The sequence below is a fragment of the Penicillium daleae genome, assembly GCF_028827525.1.
Source record: "Penicillium daleae strain IBT 16125 chromosome Unknown utg000002l_segment0_segment0, whole genome shotgun sequence".
Lineage (NCBI taxonomy): Eukaryota > Fungi > Ascomycota > Eurotiomycetes > Eurotiales > Aspergillaceae > Penicillium > Penicillium daleae.
Window position 1 is genome coordinate 3088080 of NW_026623150.1, and position 17923 is coordinate 3106002.

The 17923-nt window shown below is 49.7% G+C and overlaps 7 protein-coding genes across 7 annotated transcripts; 5 read left to right on the forward strand and 2 right to left on the reverse strand.

Moving 5' to 3' along the window:
* Positions 1–22: 22 nt before the first annotated feature.
* Positions 23–1429, reverse strand: N7458_002120 (fungal specific transcription factor domain-containing protein; the record flags this gene model as incomplete). Its single annotated transcript, XM_056905503.1, has 1 exon — positions 23–1429. The coding sequence occupies one exon, from the start codon at positions 1427–1429 to the stop codon at positions 23–25; it is 1407 nt and encodes a 468-aa protein (XP_056769610.1).
* A 723-nt stretch (positions 1430–2152) lies between these two features.
* N7458_002121 (sugar porter family MFS transporter) lies at positions 2153–3981 on the forward strand (the record flags this gene model as incomplete). Its single annotated transcript, XM_056905504.1, has 6 exons — positions 2153–2173; positions 2230–2273; positions 2347–2427; positions 2501–2811; positions 2885–3682; positions 3734–3981. The coding sequence occupies 6 exons, from the start codon at positions 2153–2155 to the stop codon at positions 3979–3981; spliced, it is 1503 nt and encodes a 500-aa protein (XP_056769611.1).
* Positions 3982–6321: 2340 nt separating this feature from the next.
* N7458_002122 (carboxylesterase/lipase family protein) lies at positions 6322–7953 on the forward strand (the record flags this gene model as incomplete). Its single annotated transcript, XM_056905505.1, has 1 exon — positions 6322–7953. The coding sequence occupies one exon, from the start codon at positions 6322–6324 to the stop codon at positions 7951–7953; it is 1632 nt and encodes a 543-aa protein (XP_056769612.1).
* A 1276-nt stretch (positions 7954–9229) lies between these two features.
* Positions 9230–10060, forward strand: N7458_002123 (uncharacterized protein; the record flags this gene model as incomplete). Its single annotated transcript, XM_056905506.1, has 1 exon — positions 9230–10060. The coding sequence occupies one exon, from the start codon at positions 9230–9232 to the stop codon at positions 10058–10060; it is 831 nt and encodes a 276-aa protein (XP_056769613.1).
* A 1713-nt stretch (positions 10061–11773) lies between these two features.
* N7458_002124 (fungal specific transcription factor domain-containing protein) lies at positions 11774–13546 on the forward strand (the record flags this gene model as incomplete). Its single annotated transcript, XM_056905507.1, has 1 exon — positions 11774–13546. The coding sequence occupies one exon, from the start codon at positions 11774–11776 to the stop codon at positions 13544–13546; it is 1773 nt and encodes a 590-aa protein (XP_056769614.1).
* Positions 13547–15025: 1479 nt separating this feature from the next.
* N7458_002125 (uncharacterized protein) lies at positions 15026–15700 on the forward strand (the record flags this gene model as incomplete). The annotated part of the gene is made up of 1 exon (XM_056905508.1): positions 15026–15700. The coding sequence occupies one exon, from the start codon at positions 15026–15028 to the stop codon at positions 15698–15700; it is 675 nt and encodes a 224-aa protein (XP_056769615.1).
* Positions 15701–16412: 712 nt separating this feature from the next.
* N7458_002126 (tRNA methyltransferase TRM7) lies at positions 16413–17729 on the reverse strand (the record flags this gene model as incomplete). The annotated part of the gene is made up of 1 exon (XM_056905509.1): positions 16413–17729. The coding sequence occupies one exon, from the start codon at positions 17727–17729 to the stop codon at positions 16413–16415; it is 1317 nt and encodes a 438-aa protein (XP_056769616.1).
* Positions 17730–17923: the final 194 nt, after the last annotated feature.

Here is a 17923-nt window from a genome sequence, read left to right on the forward strand (position 1 = left end):
GGATTTAGACATCCTGATATCGCTATTGCATAAATTCGAGCAAGACAGATTTCAAAAAGACAACGGTTTCATCCTCGGGCGTCTCACTCCAGTACTCGAGCATTGCGATTGTATCTGACACTAACGCTTGCCACCCCGTCGGTAGGAGATCAGAGAAATTGCTCCGGGCGACTGCCAAGAGGATGCATGCACTGCGTGTCGACGAGCGCTGCATCAGCCAAGTGCCATGGTGCAGATAATAGAACCCAGGGCGGTTGATTGAGAGCCGATCGTAGTGAACACGCAAGCCCCTGGCAGCCAGTTCGGATGCACGGGCGGTTCTGTGCGCTGCGAATAGCAACTGGGTCTCCAGAAATGGCCATGTCAGCACTTCGTAGTTGTAAGTCAGTCGACCCTGCAGGACGAAGTGTAGCACGTCTACTGTACTGCTCTGTAGGCCGGCGTTAAGGCTGATTGCATCCGGCAACGAAGCCTGCCAGGAAGCCAAAGATGTCTCTAGATCAACTATCCGCTCCGCCAGAGCTTCCAAAGCACTTGGTTGTTGCCTCACAAACTCTGACAATGTTTTCCGTGCCGTCATTTCGGAGCGCCAGAGTGAAATTTCCGCTAGGTAGAAGTACCACGCTCGGAGCTGCTCTTGGTCAAACACTTGTGGTGGTAGAGTCGGAAACATGATGGGATGGTCATATCCCGCCGAACTAAAATTAGGCATGTCCAATTCAAAGCGGAGCTCTCGCTCAGACTTCCAACACGACCAATAGATGCTCTCTTTAGCCTGCTTCTCAACCTGGGCAGGATCTCGGGGCCTACGGGGGTGCGCCGGGGCTGTCGACCTTTGGCAAGTGGCCAGCCCCTGGAGGAAATGGCGCCAAGCGTCGAAAGGTCGCATCGAGACCATCATGAACATGCCACTATAGAAGTGGCATCTGGCCTGCGTCAGATAGTCGCTGCGCCACAGCGTGTCCTTGCGCTTCTCCGCGGCATCGAACAAGGCCTGTGCATTTGCCCACCGTTGCTCATCTCGACCGCCGGTGGGACCGGTCGTCGAGAGCTCGCCAAATTCAGACGAGCAGGCCCCATTGGCGAGCACGAGCAGGAGAAGGCAGGAAGCCGCGTCCCAGCCATTGCCATTGAGCAGAAAATTCGTCAGCTGAGCCCGGATCTGCTGTTCGTCTAGCACCGGGTTCAAGACGTGGACGTTGTGAAAAAAAGCATCTAAATAACTGGTAAAAAGGCTAATATCAAGGCCTCGATCCAGACCAGCCGTTTGTACTCTGCTGCACGACGTTGGATCGGCACCCTGTTCCTCCTCACCTGCTGCGAGATATTGCGGGGGTTCATGAGGCTGCCAAATGTCCCAGGCAAGCACCTGACTGATATTGCCGCGCTGCAGATGGCGGTCCAGGCACAAGGCGAGTGGGGCCTGCATGGGCGGAGTATGTAAGGAACCTTGGGTAACTAGCGTGGAGTTTGGGGAGTGGGAGCGCGGTCTTTGCAAATGGCCAGACAGCGATTCCACCTCGCTTTGGAGCTCCTCTAACTTGGCCAGAATGGCCAGGCTGGCCGGGTCGAAGCCTGCCGTTGCCGACGCAGCAGGCTCAGACGAGCACGTTGCTCCGATTCGACGGCAGTAGGAGCAAGGCTTTTCATTATCGCATTTCGCTCGCCGGGCTCGGCATATCTGCTTGTACGCGGTGAGAAACAGGGCATGCACATTAAGCCTTTTCCATGGACATCACTGACCTGACAGGCAGAGGCTGTCCTCGTGCGAACATACGCCGTCCCCGCTCTGCTCACGGGTCCTCGATGGCTTCGTTCTTGGGCGTCTTTGGGCATAATCTGGGGTATGGGGTATACGAAAGACCCAGGAGAAGCGGGGGAGGGGCGCGGAATCAAGGGCAACTTCCGACGGTTTTAAGTAGTCGTACGTTGTGGGGCCGCAGAATGAAGGTTGACTTCTGGCTCGTTGTGTACTAGTATAATGTAGAGCCGCGGAAAGTCGGGCGCTGCTGGGCCGTGAGCCTACTCTCGCGTCGGTCACACGAGATCCAGCGAGATCTATAATTACCGGAGGCATGCCCATGTGGCACTGCCATACTTCTATCAACTACTCTAGTCTTTGCTTCGTCATTCGTCATCCCTCCGTCTCACGATGAAGCCTCACTTGTATCAGGTACGTCCTTGGTCGACAGTCCTTGCTCCCCTACCGCGGCTGATGGAATTCTCTAGCTCCTCGTGGGGTTATTTGCCTCGCTGGGCTCTTTCCTGTTTGGGTGAGTGCGCCGCTCCATAACCTTTGATCCCCCGCTGCAATCGAAAGCTGATCATTCCTGCGACGACAACTAGCTATGACCTCGGCGTCATTGGCGGCGCTGTCGCTTCGGCTTCCTTCGTAGCAACGTTCCATAACCCGTCGGTGAATGAAATGTAAGTGCTAGTCACCCGTTCCTAGCCCCGTTACCCGGCGGGTCGACCCCAGCTGACCACGCTTCTCCTTTAGCGGTGCCGTCGTGTCCGTCTTCACGGGAGGAGCCTTCTTCGGCGCTGCTGTGGCAGGTATCACTGCCAATCGCCTTGGCCGCCGCTGGACCATCATCTTGGGCTCTTTGATCTTTTGTCTTGGCGGCGCCCTGCAAACGTCCGCCCAGAACCTCGGATATCTTTACAGCGGCCGGTCGATTGCAGGTCTCGGTGTCGGCGTTCTCGTCATGATCATCCCCCTGTATCAAGCCGAGATTGCCCATCCAGCTATTCGCGGACGTCTGACAGGGCTGCAACAACTCTTCATTGGATTAGGAGCTACGACCGCGGGTATGTCTAGACCATCTTATTATTCCTGATGCGCGAGCAACCTCACATGAAAGCGGACCTTAATGCTCTCTAGTGTTTACCGCACACGGGACGGTCAGCAATTTTGTCAGTGACAAACAGTGGCGCGTGCCTCTCGGCATCCAGATCATCCCGGCTGGCATTCTAGGAGCCCTGATACTCCTGTTCCCAGAGTCGCCCCGTTGGCTCATGGATCACGACCGACACCAGGAGGCGCTCCAAACGCTTGCGAAACTTCACTCCAACAATGACCTTAACGACACATGGGTTCTGGCAGAATATGAGCAGATCAAGCGTACGATCCAAGACGAGAAGGAAAATGGTGCTTCGAGTTTATACGAGCTCTTCAAGGACCCGGCATCTTTTCGGCGACTAGTTCTTGTCACAGCCATACAGGCGTCCGTCCAGATGACCGGAGTCTCCGCAATCCAATACTTTTCCCCGAGCATCTACAAACAGGTCGGAGTTGGGACAGCGCAGGCACTACTATACCAAGGCATTTCATATATCTGGGGCATTGCCGGTCAACTGTGTACCGTCCTCTTCATCGACCGCATTGGACGACGTTGGCCCCTGATTCTTGGGAATCTTACCTGCTCCGTCAGTTTCATCGTTACAGCTGCCGTTATAGCCAGGTTCAACGACGTCGGCCCATCGGCACAAGTGGGTCTCCTCTGGACGTTCCTCGTCTTCGGATGGATCTTTCAATTCGCCTTCTCTATGTGCTGTGGCTCGCTCTCCTGGGTCATTCCCTCAGAGATATTTGATACCAAAACTCGAGCTCATGGGGTCGCAATTGGCTGCCTTGTCAGTTTCGCCTTCAACACAATGATCGGACAGATCACGGATCCTGGTGAGTTTTCCAGTCACATTGTGCCGTCGTATTCGTACTGACATATACCAGCCATTGCGTCACAGGGCTGGCGGTATTTCCTCCTCTTTGTCATCTGCAACGTCACCAATGCCATTTTCTTCTGGGCATTTTTGCCGGAGACCAAGGGCATCCCGCTCGAAGAGATGAATCGCTTGTTCAAAGAGACAGGTTGGTTCGTTCCGGCACACAAAGGCAAGCGTCAAACCACCGAACTCGCGGTCACGCAGAAGGAGATCGAGGAGAAATCTGGGACTGCTCATGTAGAGTCCTCACCCTAAGTCTATCTCGTGTGGCATCCCCATTCGATGCATATTATTTCGTACTGTGCGTTTCGGTTTACTCTAACATGAAAGCGTAGTAGTCAAAAATTGTATGCGGAGGAAGAGCCCGTCTTCGAATGCCAATAATGTGACCTCCATTCCCTGTTCCGCCATTAATTAATTCAATGCGAATTGCTCCCAAGTTCACATAGGATTCTGAATACGACTAAGAGAACATCACATGACCTATTTGACTGCAGATGTACCGTTTTCGGGACAAATTTAAATATCAGGCGTATATCAGAAGGGATCCTGTACCATTCCGATTCCTAAGTCCAATTCGTCGTCGAGCCACTGATATCCACATGATTTTGTCGTAGGGCCGACTTATTACGAGAAAGTTCAAGTTAACTTCATTCTTTATCTCATTCTTCGTACTATAGAAGTCGCTTAAGACTCGAACAGGCTTACGCCGTTCTTTATCCTCGTACTCGTTGAATCCGTCAAGAATACAAATTATCTCCCTAGTATCTATATACTATAATACCATCACTAGGACATCCTAGAGTTTATTAAGCAACCTAGTAAGATCTGCTTTATAAGTTTCGAACCGTTTAATAACATTATCAGAGAAAAGGTCGTCTCTTTATAAAAAACAGCTAGTATAGGATATAGCTAAGAGCACTTTTTCCACTCCTCTAATCCTCGAGATCGTCCTTAAAGAAGAGATAGCAGGTCGTTCTATCATCTGTTATATTAAGCTCGGAGTCCACTAGGTATTTTGCTAAGATAAATTTTCCGCACCCCGGATTTATAGACACCCAGAGCATCCTTAACGTTTTGCTATCTCTCCATTACTTAGAGAGCCCGTGGTTTACGAACCATACACACGTCCCCGGAACCCGATTTAGATTTCTGTTCTTTTTATCCATATATAGTACGGCATAGAGAGTCTAGAGGATATCACTCCAAGAATCTTAGAGTTGTTAGTAAGAACGGGGAGAGTCAGTCTATTAATAATAAATCTAGCTATTAATTAGGTTATTCCGTACCGAAATTCATCATATAAGCATTAAATAATTTGCCATTACCCGAGTTAATGATTTAGCCTTAGCCACAATTGAGGGTCTGATAGCCTATTACCCCAGAGGCGTTATGCTATATAAAGTTTGTCCTAAGGCCCTCGAAATCCGAGTCTAGCACAGACGACTCCACTTTGAACAGCTGATCAATCGCCTCCAGCTAGGTTATTTAGCTTTAGGATACCGTTCTGAACATCTGATTCATAGTCAATGCATCCAAGCCTTTCAGGATACCTTGCATCAGTATCTCCACCCGGTATACCTTGCCCAAGTAGAGCAGAGACGTACGGTAGATATCGAGCACGGATATATCCACATTCTTCACACTTTTTTCAACTTTCTTAAAGATGTCGTATACCTGTTTGGCCTTCTTTTCGCAGCCACTAACGATAGGCTCGAGGGCTTTTCTAGATGATTCATCCAACGCTTAAGCTTCGAGCTGATCACGGGCCAGGCTCAGAGTGTCCTCAGCAAGAGGGAGATTCCGGCTCACTTCATAGAACTCCTTTGGAAGGCCAACTAGAAAACGGCATAGTTTGGGCCGGGAATTGATGATCCTTCACACTCGGCCTCGGATATAATACGCAATGCTCGGGGGAGATTCCCTGAAACGGAATGGACGCCTGGACCTTTGTGCTCTCGACAACTTAAATCGGCATTATTTCGGGGCCGTCTTTTGGTTATTAACCGTTTTGGCAAAGATTTGCACATATACTTGCGTGTCTCCTTGTAAACATGCGACAGGAGGGCTATCCACCCAAAAAACCTTGCATGCAACCTATTTTTGCCCGCAAAGCTGACGTCCGCAAGAAGCCCCCGGCCTATCATGCTGTATCTCATAGGGATTGCTGGGGAAAAAGCCACTCGTAAAACAAACTACGCCCGTGGCGCACAAGTCTTGTTTGGATACAACGAGATAATCAATTCTGTGGGCCCTCCAGTCAAGGTGTCAGCACAGCTCGCTGATCTCGGCTTTATTTGCAGCAGATTTTCCTCTTTGCCGCGCAGCGGACTTTTGAAGTATGTTTCCTCAAGCACCAGAGACGGGAAGATCTGCGTCTTACGCGGACCTTTGTGGATCAAGCTCAGGGGCGCGACGTAAAACCCCACTGTTGTATAGAGTCGACATCAAAATATATTGTGATCCAATATATCCGGAATCCGTGTTGGCCATTTTATAACTATATAGCGGTCATATAATCACCTCTTCTCTTTTTTACCTCTTGGAGTATTCACATGCCAACACCAACTCGAAGCGTTATAGGTTCTTGCTAGAATGCTGAACCCTCTCCGAACTCTTGCGCTCGCTGCGCCACTGGCATCGTTGGCTGCCGCTGAGTTCCCAACTATCCACACCAATTACGGTCCGGTCAAGGGTGTAGCATCTCCTTTCCGTGAAGGCGTCACAGTCTACAAGGGTATCCCCTATGCAGCTCCTCCCACCGGTTCGCGGCGGTGGACTCCTCCGGCTAAGCCTGCGTCGTGGACTGGCATACTCCACGCGACTGAGTTTGGTCCCCAATGCGCGCAGCCGTACTCTGCTGCCGGCATCTTTTCGTCTGGAAAGAGCTCCACCAGCGAGGACTGCTTGACACTTAACATCTGGACTCCGACGTACAACACAAGCGATCCCAGTGAAATTGAGGCCAAGAAGCTGCCCGTTTACGTGTGGATCTTCGGTGGCCGCTTCGAAGGCGGCTCAGGGGATGTTATCACGTATGATGGAACTGGCCTTGCCTCGAAGGATATTATTGTGGTCACCCTCAACTACCGTCTCGGTGCATTCGGCTTCCTTGCTCACCCGGAACTGTCCAGGGAGTCAGGCCACAACAGCTCTGGAAACTACGGCATTCTGGACCAGCAGTTTGCTCTTCGCTGGGTCCAAGAGAATATTGGTTGCTTTGGTGGTAATTCTAGTCAGGTGACTGTGGGCGGCCAGTCGGCTGGATCTGCCAGTGCCTTGGACACGATGTGGAGTCCTCTCAGCAAGGGCTTGGTCCATGGTGTTATCTCTCAGAGCGGTGCCCGTGGCCCTCACGACCCGGCTACCGGCAGTGTCGCAACTAGCTACAACACCAAGTCCGAGGCCGAGAACTTTGGAGTCACCTTCCTTAAGACTATGAACGTTTCCTCGATTGCTGAATTGCGCAATATCTCTATGGCCAAGCTTATTGGAGAAGGCCAACTGATGGAGGATGATTACTATGATGGTACTGCCTTTGTTAACCTTTGGAGCGGCCCACCACGCTGGCGCCCAAATATTGATGGCTATGTGTTCCGTCACGGATACGGAAAATCCTTGGAGTTGAACGCCCATAACGATGTGCCTATTATGACTGGTAACAACAAGGACGAAAACAATGGTGGTGCTTCCACAACCTCTGAATATAAGTCTCTATGGACCGAGGTTTTCCAGAACTACTCCTCTGAGTTCTTCTCCCTATACCCCGCTGATACCGATACCGCAGTTGGGGACCAGAGCGATGAAGTGCTTCGGGATATGGCTCGCATTGGGACCTGGGAATGGGCTGCCGATTGGGCTGCCGGTGGTGCCAAGAGCGATGTCTTTGTCTACTATTTCACCAAGGCCCCTGCCGAGGACGAGTTGGGAGGTGCCTATCACGGTGCTGAGCTTTGGTATACCTTCAACAACATCCCTTACTCGGATTACTCGAACGTGACCTGGAACGCCACGGACTATAAGATCGAATCCGTCATATCCAACTACTGGGCTAACTTCATCCGCACCGGCAACCCGAACGGTGGTGACCTACCGTATTTCCCGCCCTCTAGCAACAACAAGTCTGCGATGTGGCTAGGCGAGTATGTTGGCGTCGGACCAATCGCCCAGTCTAAGGAACGGATTAGCTTCCTTCGTCGCTGGATGTCTCATCTTCATGAGTATTAGAATGTGGAAATAATCGAAGGGGAAGACAGGATATTGGCACCAAGATTCTCACTGTGTATTAGTAGATCATCCTGTTTTATTAATAGCGAACTCAAAGAACGGTGTGGTACTAGTGCCATTTGACAGGAAGTAGATCTAAATGCTGTATTTATTGGTGACCTCACGCAGGCCGTAACGGGGTCACCTGTCGCTGCGGTCTTATGTGGAACGCATTAGACCGTAGCGTCAGATAGGGCCCGACCGCGCTCCCTTGTACGGAGGCAAAGTGTCTGTATTGCAGTAGTCTCTATGTACAGAGGGAAGGTATACAGAGGGAAGGCGGGAGGGACAAAATCGAGTCTTGACTGCGTGAGAGATGACGAGCTATCACCGGGAGCAAGCAACTGACTCTTGTGAGGCAGTTGTAGGAGGAAGAAGCCCTCAGGAAGCCCTCAGTAATGCCGGTGTAGATGCCACGTGCGGTAGTGGGCAACATGAGGCAACCCCAATAAACTACTCCCTTTATGAAAGCCTAGATGCCACAAACTACGATGTTTGGCCGCACAGACAGCGCAAATCTCCGAACAGCAAAGATCAAACCAGGGATTTACCTATAATATCGTCTTATAGGAAAATATCGCTCCACTTCTTGCGCTCTTTTCTCGTCGTCTTTGTAATACCGGGGTGAATTCGGCGGCAGCAGAGAGAGCCTTTTCACAGATGAACCTTCAGCAAACAAAGTCCGAAATAGGCCCGAGCCTCATCTCGCTGAAAGAGCAATCTTCGTCTAGATCAACAACCGACAATTCCGGGAAGAACAGCCTCATAAGGTTACGCAGGAATTACTCCTTGAAGAAGAGGATGACGAGGAAGAGAGGGTTTTGCAACCAAACCAAGTGCAGGACGACTTAGCAGGAGGCTCAGAGATAGCATCCAACCCAGCACAAGATCTAGTTCTAGACCAAACGCCAGACCAACCACCGAATCAAGAACCCGATCAAGCACCAGATCAAAAGTGTTAAGAAGAAATCTACTTGCAGGGTAGAAGACCTGTCGATCAGGTAGAAGAAAGTCACCACGCCACCACTCAGCATTGCGCCACTTGATCTATGCAGGAGTTACGGTCTTTATCGGGTAAACAAGGCTGCAATATAAGAAGTTTACTCGCGAGAAATGTCCGAGTAGAAGCATTTAAGGGCACCCACGTTGATGCGTTTGTGGCACCCAGCAATTCAGGCTTTTCCCACTCCTCAATCTGTCCCCTTTTTCCAGCTAAATCGGACCATCTACCGATGTAATGTCTTCCTTGAATGACGACCTCCTGAAGATCGCAAGCCCAATTCGCGCACATGCTTTAGCAACTTTCAACGTTACTGCTCATCCAGATGAGGTGCTTCAAATTCCCTCACGTGATGAAGGGCGATTCATTCGAATTCATGCCTACAACACGCTCAACAGGGATACCCCGGCTCCAGTCCTGGTCAACTTCCATGGCAGCGGATTCATGAATCCTCTGCATGGGAGTGACGATGAATTTTGTAAATTCATTGCTGACAAAACTGGATACGTGGCTTTGGACTGCGCCTATCGACTCGCACCGGAAGATAAACTTCCTGCTGCGATCCACGACGCTGAGGATTCTGTTCGATGGGTTCTTTCACACCCGCAAAAGTTCGATGCCTTCCAGCTATCTATTTCTGGCTTCAGTGCCGGGGGAACCATAGCTTTGATTGTCAGCTCGGTCGTCTTTCCCCAAGGAACATTCAGGAATGTCGTCGCCGCCTATCCACCAACGGACATGGTCCAAAATTCCGCAGAGAAGATTGCCCGGGATGCCTCAAAGGACAGTGCGCCTGTCGAACTCCTTGATACATTCAAGCAATGCTATTACCCCAACCCCGACGATGTGAAGAGTGTTCTTGCTTCACCAGCTCTTATACCTGTTGAAAAGTTCTCGGATAGGATTTTTCTCGTGACTGCGGCTTGTGATCGCCTCTGTTCTGAAGGGAGGCGCTCGGAATTAAGATCAGAGGTGCGACGACCAAGTACTTCAAGATACACCGGTATGATGATTGTGAACACGCGTTTGATAAAGCGTATGAGAAAGGACCTGTGCAGGAAAGAGTGAAGAACGACCTCTACGAAAAGGCGGCCTTGTTCCTGACTGAGTGATTAGCTTATGTCTATTTGGGATGGAACATAAGGCGAGTCAGTATTGCTTCATGTTTCAAGTGCATTTTATGTACTCATCCGCTGACGACATGTATGTATAGCCAATGCTGTACTAAATTGGAAGAAACAGATCGTTGGCACTGATTTCCGCATTATGCTTAGAGGGCCCTGAGGGTATGGTTATGGCTGTAGCTTTGGGTATCTCGATTAAGAATAGGTGGCAATGGTATTATGCCCTCGTTAGACCTAAACTCCCGGGAACCTAGAAGAATATTTTATCTGAACGGACTATTTTATTAGCTCAACAACGCCGTATATAAGACACCCTAAGGGATTCTTGGGAACACGCTGAATTCTACTAGTAGTAGTAGTAGAATTCATAGACTGTCCCAGCCGCCCTAAGGCAGCTTTGCAGCGTACAACTATAAATACAGGTGTTCCCGCTTCTTGCATCCAGAAATCAAGCTATTCCTCTCACGAAGTGCTTCCTCCTTCTATTCCCGGCAGTTGCACCCTCCCGTACTGATAGTTCTAATAACTGTTCTGTATCTTTGACTTGTCAGGCCTTTCCTGGCCCTCCTCTGCTTCTGGGTCACTCCTCTCCTGACGAACTTAGTGAGCAAACCGGAGTGCTCTTGTCACGCTCAGTGATCAGGTCAGGATGCTCAGGTCAGGCTTAGTGAGTGAATCAGGTTGATTATGGAATGATCACTGACCAGGTCAGGGTGATCAGCGGCGTGCTCAATTCTTCTCATTGAGCAAAAGCGGAGAGAGGGTGAGCAGTAGAACGGAAGGGGACCGCCAAGAGTTGCAGGACATTATCCGGTATATATGCCTTTTTGGTACAATTTTGGTACCCGTTGATATGAAGACCGACAAGTATATCATACGTTGCAGTTGTTCTTATAGTGGCGTGAAGTTGAAAGACCCGATAAGACTGGAGGAGGGTGAGTATCTCGCCGGGGCAGCACGTACCTCTCAGCTGGGCTGCGACTGAGTATCATTGGATAGAGCCAGTCCCCTCTAAAACACCGGTCTCTTGGCATCTGCACTGAGCCACCAGACGGACAAAATCAGTGTTCCTCTCCCCACACCTCCTCTCCATGGATGCCGTCAACATGGGAAATAGAGGACGCACAACACGGTTGCAGCCAACACATCAAATCCTTATTGACAAGTATCGCCGGAATCGCAAGATGCAGTCCTGTGAACCATGCCGAAAGTCGAAAGTCGCGTGCGATCACAGAATCCCATGCGGTCGATGTATTAGGAGACGGTGCGATGATAAATGCTACTATCACCCAAACCCTCTAACTCGTGTCAGTAGTTAACGTTTAGTCTCCCCTGGCGTGAAGGTCTGACTGCCAGTAGATCCCACTAACGGAGTCTGGTTAGCTAGAATCGACGAGAAAATGTCGGAACGGCAGCAGTAGCTACAGAAGGCACCCTCTCACCACTAGGGGTCAGCAATGGCGTTTCCAGCTACTTGGTCGAGCAACCTCGCATAGGCGGTCATTTCGAGGCTCTTAGCATTCCGCAAGGGCACCACGGCGGCGGCGCTGGTTCTGCGCAAGAACGCAGTGAGCGTTCAGAACCCCCAATAGCTGACCACTCTGAGACCACGTCTGGACAGCATGGTTTCCTTGGCTTCACCTCACATATATCGATCATGAAAGAGGATCTGGTGAAATTCGGTGTGACTTCTACAGGCCTAGACCAAGCCACGGGTGTCCACAAGCAACAGATTTCAAACGAAGGAATCGCTAAGGGTTGCCGAATTCTTTCCTTCTTCCAGAACAGGGCGATGGTCGATCGCGGCATCGAATTGTTTTTCAAGTCGATTGAATGTATTCATATCCACTGCGGCGAGTTCATTGTGAGGCACTGGCTCTCCCAACTCTGGCTTGTTCATGGCGAGACATTGTCGAGTCAAGACACCTCACGCATACGGCTGCTATCTCAGTCACTATGTGAGAATACGGCGACGCCGCTAGTGTTTGATGCCAATACCACGGCAAAACAATGGGCTTACTCTGCCACCGGAGAGCAAATACGCTGGGGTGTAATCGCCATGATTGCTAACTACGTGGGGACATATGCGATGATCACACAACCATCGGATCCATTTTTCCAGGAGTTCAAACTGGAGCGCAAATCATTGTTAGACCATGTGAATGAGGTTGCAGCTACATGTCTCGAATTTTGCCGACAATCCGACGCTTTGGATGATGCATTTATCTGCGCCTTGCTTGAACACTACAACATGACTAAATATACCAAGGGAGAAGCGTGCTATGCAACGTACTGTCTTGGTGCTGAACTTAATAGTGCCTTTATTGCCATGGGCCTTCATCAAGAAATCAACTCTGATAGCCGTGTTCCTTTTTTCCTCGCTGAGCTACGAAAACGACTTCGAGCCATGGTTTATATGGCAGAAATCAGCATAGCCACGTTCCTGGGCCGTCCACCCCGACTGTCGCATCGTTATATCAACTTAGATCCACCTCTAGATTTAACAGACTCGCAGCTGTTTTCAGAAGATCCACAGGAACTAGCTATCGCCATTACGGAGCTAGATGAGCAGGGATACAATCGAAATGGAGAGATCCGCGATATCTCTTGGATAAGATCTTCCATCAACTTCACGGTAAGGAGAGAGGAGATCCTAGAGCTGTCCTTGGGCAACTACACTCCAGATGAGGTACGGCATATTGCCGACGTCATCCAAAGAAAAACAGAGGAACACTGGGCAAAACTCCCACCTATGATGTTGAGCTTAAGGGGAAGTACATGCGAACTTGAGACACAAACGGTCTTCGACCTACACATTCGGAATGCCTTTCGCCAAGGCCCGCAGGCGAACTCGCTTCTTCTGCACCGTGTACTGATGCACAAAGCCGGTACTGGCCCGGCAGGATTGATACATACGGCACAGACCATCCTGAGTGATGTGATGCGGCTGTATAAACGTGTTGAGATGGCGGCAGCAACATCTTTCATCTATTTCCTGGCAGTACATGGACTACGTAGCGCGTTTGTACTGGCATCGGAGCTCCTAGAGCAGGAACGGCTCCCGGTGTATCCGAATGATCCGCTTCTGCCTCGGAGTAAGACGATCCAAGACTTAGCCGTCTTCGCTGCCAAACTCAGTGACTTGGATCCAGTGTTTGGAGACAAAGATCTCTGTGAGAAGGGCCGCAAAGTGCTATCTCGGGTGCTTGACAAAATATTGAGTCCTCCGAATACCGCAGATCGACATTGGCATTTCTCTCCGATGCAAACAGAGCAGCATTGCGCAGACACGTCTGCTAACGATGCATTTCCAGACACAGATGTACCAGAGAGCTTTTTCATGATGGATGACTTCACTTATGATATGAGTGCGTCGAGTTCTGGCCCAGATCATACATTCAGGCTGTGGCTGGAGAGTATGGATGGTTAGAGCTGCAGCATGTAACAGAAACTCATGTGAATCTTCTTTCGACGAGGATTGGAATCGAGTCACAGTTGCCCCGCTACCTTAAGAAGAGCTACCACATGCCACTCGAAATGTAAGCTTTGACGATAGTTGGGCATGGCCCCATATTTCTTGCCCCCGAATTGGAAATATCATGGACGACCATAATGCTGAATGGAACACACGCGATGATGACTTACTTGCGTACTATCATGAACATACAAAGAGCCGCGGATGACACTTTTATTGTAATATATATTAGGACTGTCACTACCTAGGAAGGATGCAATCAATTCAACTTCATCAACTGAATGAGGGCAAGATCAATGGATGCTACGGGTAGCTGCCCAATCAACTCAACGGGTATAGGTCTATTCCGACCCCCTGCATCTATTCCGACCTAATGCACCAATCCCGATGCACTGCATGGCTGAATTCCGACCAGCGACATTTTAACTCCGACCTCCTGCAAATCACCTATAAGCGATATTCAAAGTCATTATGTTACATCTACACGGACGCATTTATTCCGACCTACTGATTAGACTGACCACTGGCGGTGACATGTTGAAGCCATTAGTGGTATAGGCTTACTCTGCCATAATACTCTGGATTAAATCAAATTCTGTTCTGAAAGGTATATATATCCCGTCTAAAGTAATTGCCTCATCCTGGAATGCTAATTACGCAGCCATTACATCGCCAATTCTCGGTCATTTTCTGCATGGTTTATTAAATTTTAGAGGCGTGGTATTGAGATATCAACAGAGTCGTGCTATCTCAAGACCAAGAGGAGTGTACGTCGCTACTTGCGGCAATTACTACATCATGGCAAAAATTCAGTTCTGCAACACCCCCGACCTTTCGATTCATCTAGACTCTGTCAGATCATTCCTCCCCGGCGAACGAATTACTGGCTATGTATCTCGAAGCTCGCCTTGGATTAGTGAGGAAACAAATATCAGCATCGTTCTTCACGGCAGATGCAACACGGAATTCTTTTATCTTCATTCTTCCTTGTGTCGAAGCAGCTTGGCGCTGTTTGGGCAGGATGGAGCTCGAAAAGAGCTATATAATGGCGCTTTACATATTCAATCATCCAGTCTACCTGGAAAAAAGTGGCTCTTCGAGATCGATATTCCTAGGCACCCAGATCCAAGCTCTTTAAGATCGCACCCCTTTGGGAATGCATCATACCTACCTCTGCCGTACGCCGACCAGCATGCCCTTCCGCCTTCATTTGATCTGGGTACTTCCAGTGCTGCTATTTCCCGTCACGGTTTTGCATCTGTTGAGTACTATCTGGAGGCCATCATGATGACTCTATGCGCTTCAAAACCCGTCATAGCTCGGATGCCAATTCAAATTCGATGCGAATCGTCTCCTTTCCCAATTACCGATTTTGACATGAGGTTACATTCTCGTCAAAGGTACACAATTACCTCTCACTGTCTCACACCTGGCATGGAAACAACCAGAATCTCAGTGGGACAAAAACGTGCGAATGTCTTGGGCTTTTCCAAGGCCCCTCGTCTTGCATTTCGCTTAGAAATTACGGTAGCTTCGGTTCTCCAGAAAGACAGCCCGTATAATATTCCACTCGAGATACGGGCTGTCCCGGAATATATGGATACGAGTGAATGTATTGTGAACACTCTGAAAGTCATTGACATAGACGGATTTACTCTCAATCTCCGCTCGACCTCTAGTATCATGGCTTTTCCTGCTGGCACCGTGGGTGGAGCCACACTTGTGCATGAGAACCATTTCGTCAGAAAGACCGTCTTAGGGGTCTACATGAAACCAAGGAGGGCTGAACAGCCGAACAATCAACAATTTCACTGCGAAGCTCAAGCCAAAGGATGTCTCATGGGGGCGTACCCACCCCCTAGCAGTCCTTTGACATTACCGATTAGCGACAACACAACTCCTCTTGATTTAGGTCAAAAGCTCAATCTGAAACTTCAGCATGAGCAGCTCCAGGCTCACGAAGCCCCAACTTTCGTCACCTATAACATCAAGCAAACATATGTCTTAGAATGGAAGATGAGTCTCGAGGTTGGTGGAGAGATATTAAGGGTGAAGGGCAAGCATCCAGTCTTGATCATGGAAAAGGCTGAACAGGATTCAGAGAGCTAGTATCTTCAATATCAGCTTGTTGATTTCATAGAATCCTCGAGGGACCTAGCTATCTTATTGCGAAATGATTTGGAAGAACTTGATAATGAAGGAGTGGAGCGGAGCGGGGAGTGGAACTTGTAGCTTGGTGGAACTTGCCGTTTGAAAAATGTTGCTTCAATTAGGGAGTTTGGCCTAGATAGTTGGGAGATTGTTCCTAACGATACGCTAGTTGTACGACCGAGTAGAATTTACTGGTTTTACGCGTTAAGGAAAGACATGTAGAAAGACCTTTCAAAAGACGTGTTCTATGGCTACTTAATAGAAATGTCCTGGATGCTAATATGAATTAGCGATAAATAAAGCATATAGGGCTAATTGCATAAATATTGTACAAAGAAGAATGAATAATGCATAACCTTCTGACTCCTCCGAGCCTAGGGTAGCTGAGGGAGGCCAGAAACTAGGAGCATTTGCATATCTGACCCCTCCCAAGTCTACATAGTGTGACCCCCCTGAGCTGTAACCCAGCTTCAAGGATCATGTATTCAAGCTAGATAAAACGGGATAGGGGACGGAGCATTCATAATCGATAGATTACTCCGATCACCTGCTGCGAAGGGAAATTTTCCTATTATACCCAGTGGTCTTGAAGTCTCGCTTTATACTGTGCGTTCTTATAGGGTCATATACATCGATTCTATTCATTCATAACTGCATACCACATGACACATTAGGATTGTCCAGTTACCCTAATTTTGGTCTTTCCATAAGCTCCTCCCAATTGTTTCCTCAATTCCAAAGCTTTCCGATATGGAGGCGCCGTAGGTGGCTGTACCGGGTCCAGGGCAACGTAGTCTGGTGGAAGAGCATAAGTTGCATCCGAGTCCCAAGCTGAGAGATCACCGCAGGCAATGAAAGAGGGAATCCATCGGTGCTCTACCGCAAATTTGCTAGGGAGCTTCTGTGAAGGGGGTTGATCCCCCGATGCAGACGTGTGCAGATGCCGCACCTCAATTGAATGACCAGGCACTGATACGTTCAGGGTGGAGGACGGTTGTGGCACCGCTCGACGCGCATTGGTGTCTTCGTCGAGCTCCTCACGCACTTCGACGGCCAAGTTTCCATCCTCGTAAACAGGCTTGGGGGTTGCAGCCCCGCCGAACAGAGGGTCCTTCAAAGCTGCCATACCAGCCAAGCCATCCTCATTGACAGGAGGGATGAATCCCTCACACACAATGAAAGCCTCCAGACTGCTGGCACGACTGCTACGTGGTTTTGCAACACTGACCCGCTCAAAGACGGTGCGCAATTGGGCATAGAGAAGGTCAACGTCTCGACCTCGGAAAATCTTGGCAACGAATTTGCCGCCTGGGCGCAGGACTCCCATGGCAAGGTTCAGGGCAGCATATAACAACTGTGATTGAATATAGATATCGAGGTCATGCAGACCAGTCACGTCTGGTGCACCATCGGAAATAACCAAGTCAACTGGGTGAGGTTGCTTGATTGCCACGGGTGTTTGTGATGAGGAGTCGGAGGAGGCTGTAGTAGATTCGTAGGCTTCCGGGTCTAGCGCACGTAGAAGAAGGGGAATGGTAGAAGGGTGGGTGATATCGGCTTTGAGAGTGGTGATTCCCTCGAGAGGTGCCATAGGTTGCAGGTCGATTGAGACAATTTTGACATTCTTTCGAGGCTTCAATTCAGAGCTTGGGTCGCTCTCTCCAAAGGGAATTTCGGGTTCATGGTCACTGGTGGTGGTCGCATTATTGGCATTGTCCAAGACCTCCTTCTCCCTTCGCTTCTTGTCGATCCACGCTCGCCGTCCGAAGCTTTCGCCTTTGATCAAAACGCGACTGAGGACCTGACTCCAGCTACCCGGCGCAGCGCAAAGATCCACGACTCTCGTCACACGGTCAGGGTTCTCGTATTCGAAAAGGTCGAATTGCTCGTCGATTTGAATTAGTTTGAAGGCGGAGCGGGCGCGCCAATTTTGCTCTTTTGCCAGGCGATAGTAGGCATCGCGCTTATCTTTGGACGACTTGCCCATGTTGAAAATCTGGGACTATTCGAGCCCAGCGCAATTGAGGAATTAGCTTCGATGGACCTTTCGGGCTTCTGTCGCGGAGTAATTTTGACGTGGGGAGCATGGCCGATAAGATTTCCGAGGCGGAATGTTTCTGCCGCTTTTTTTCTCTTGCGACTTCTCCGAACAGCTTTTTCTCTGCTTCTCAATAACACGAG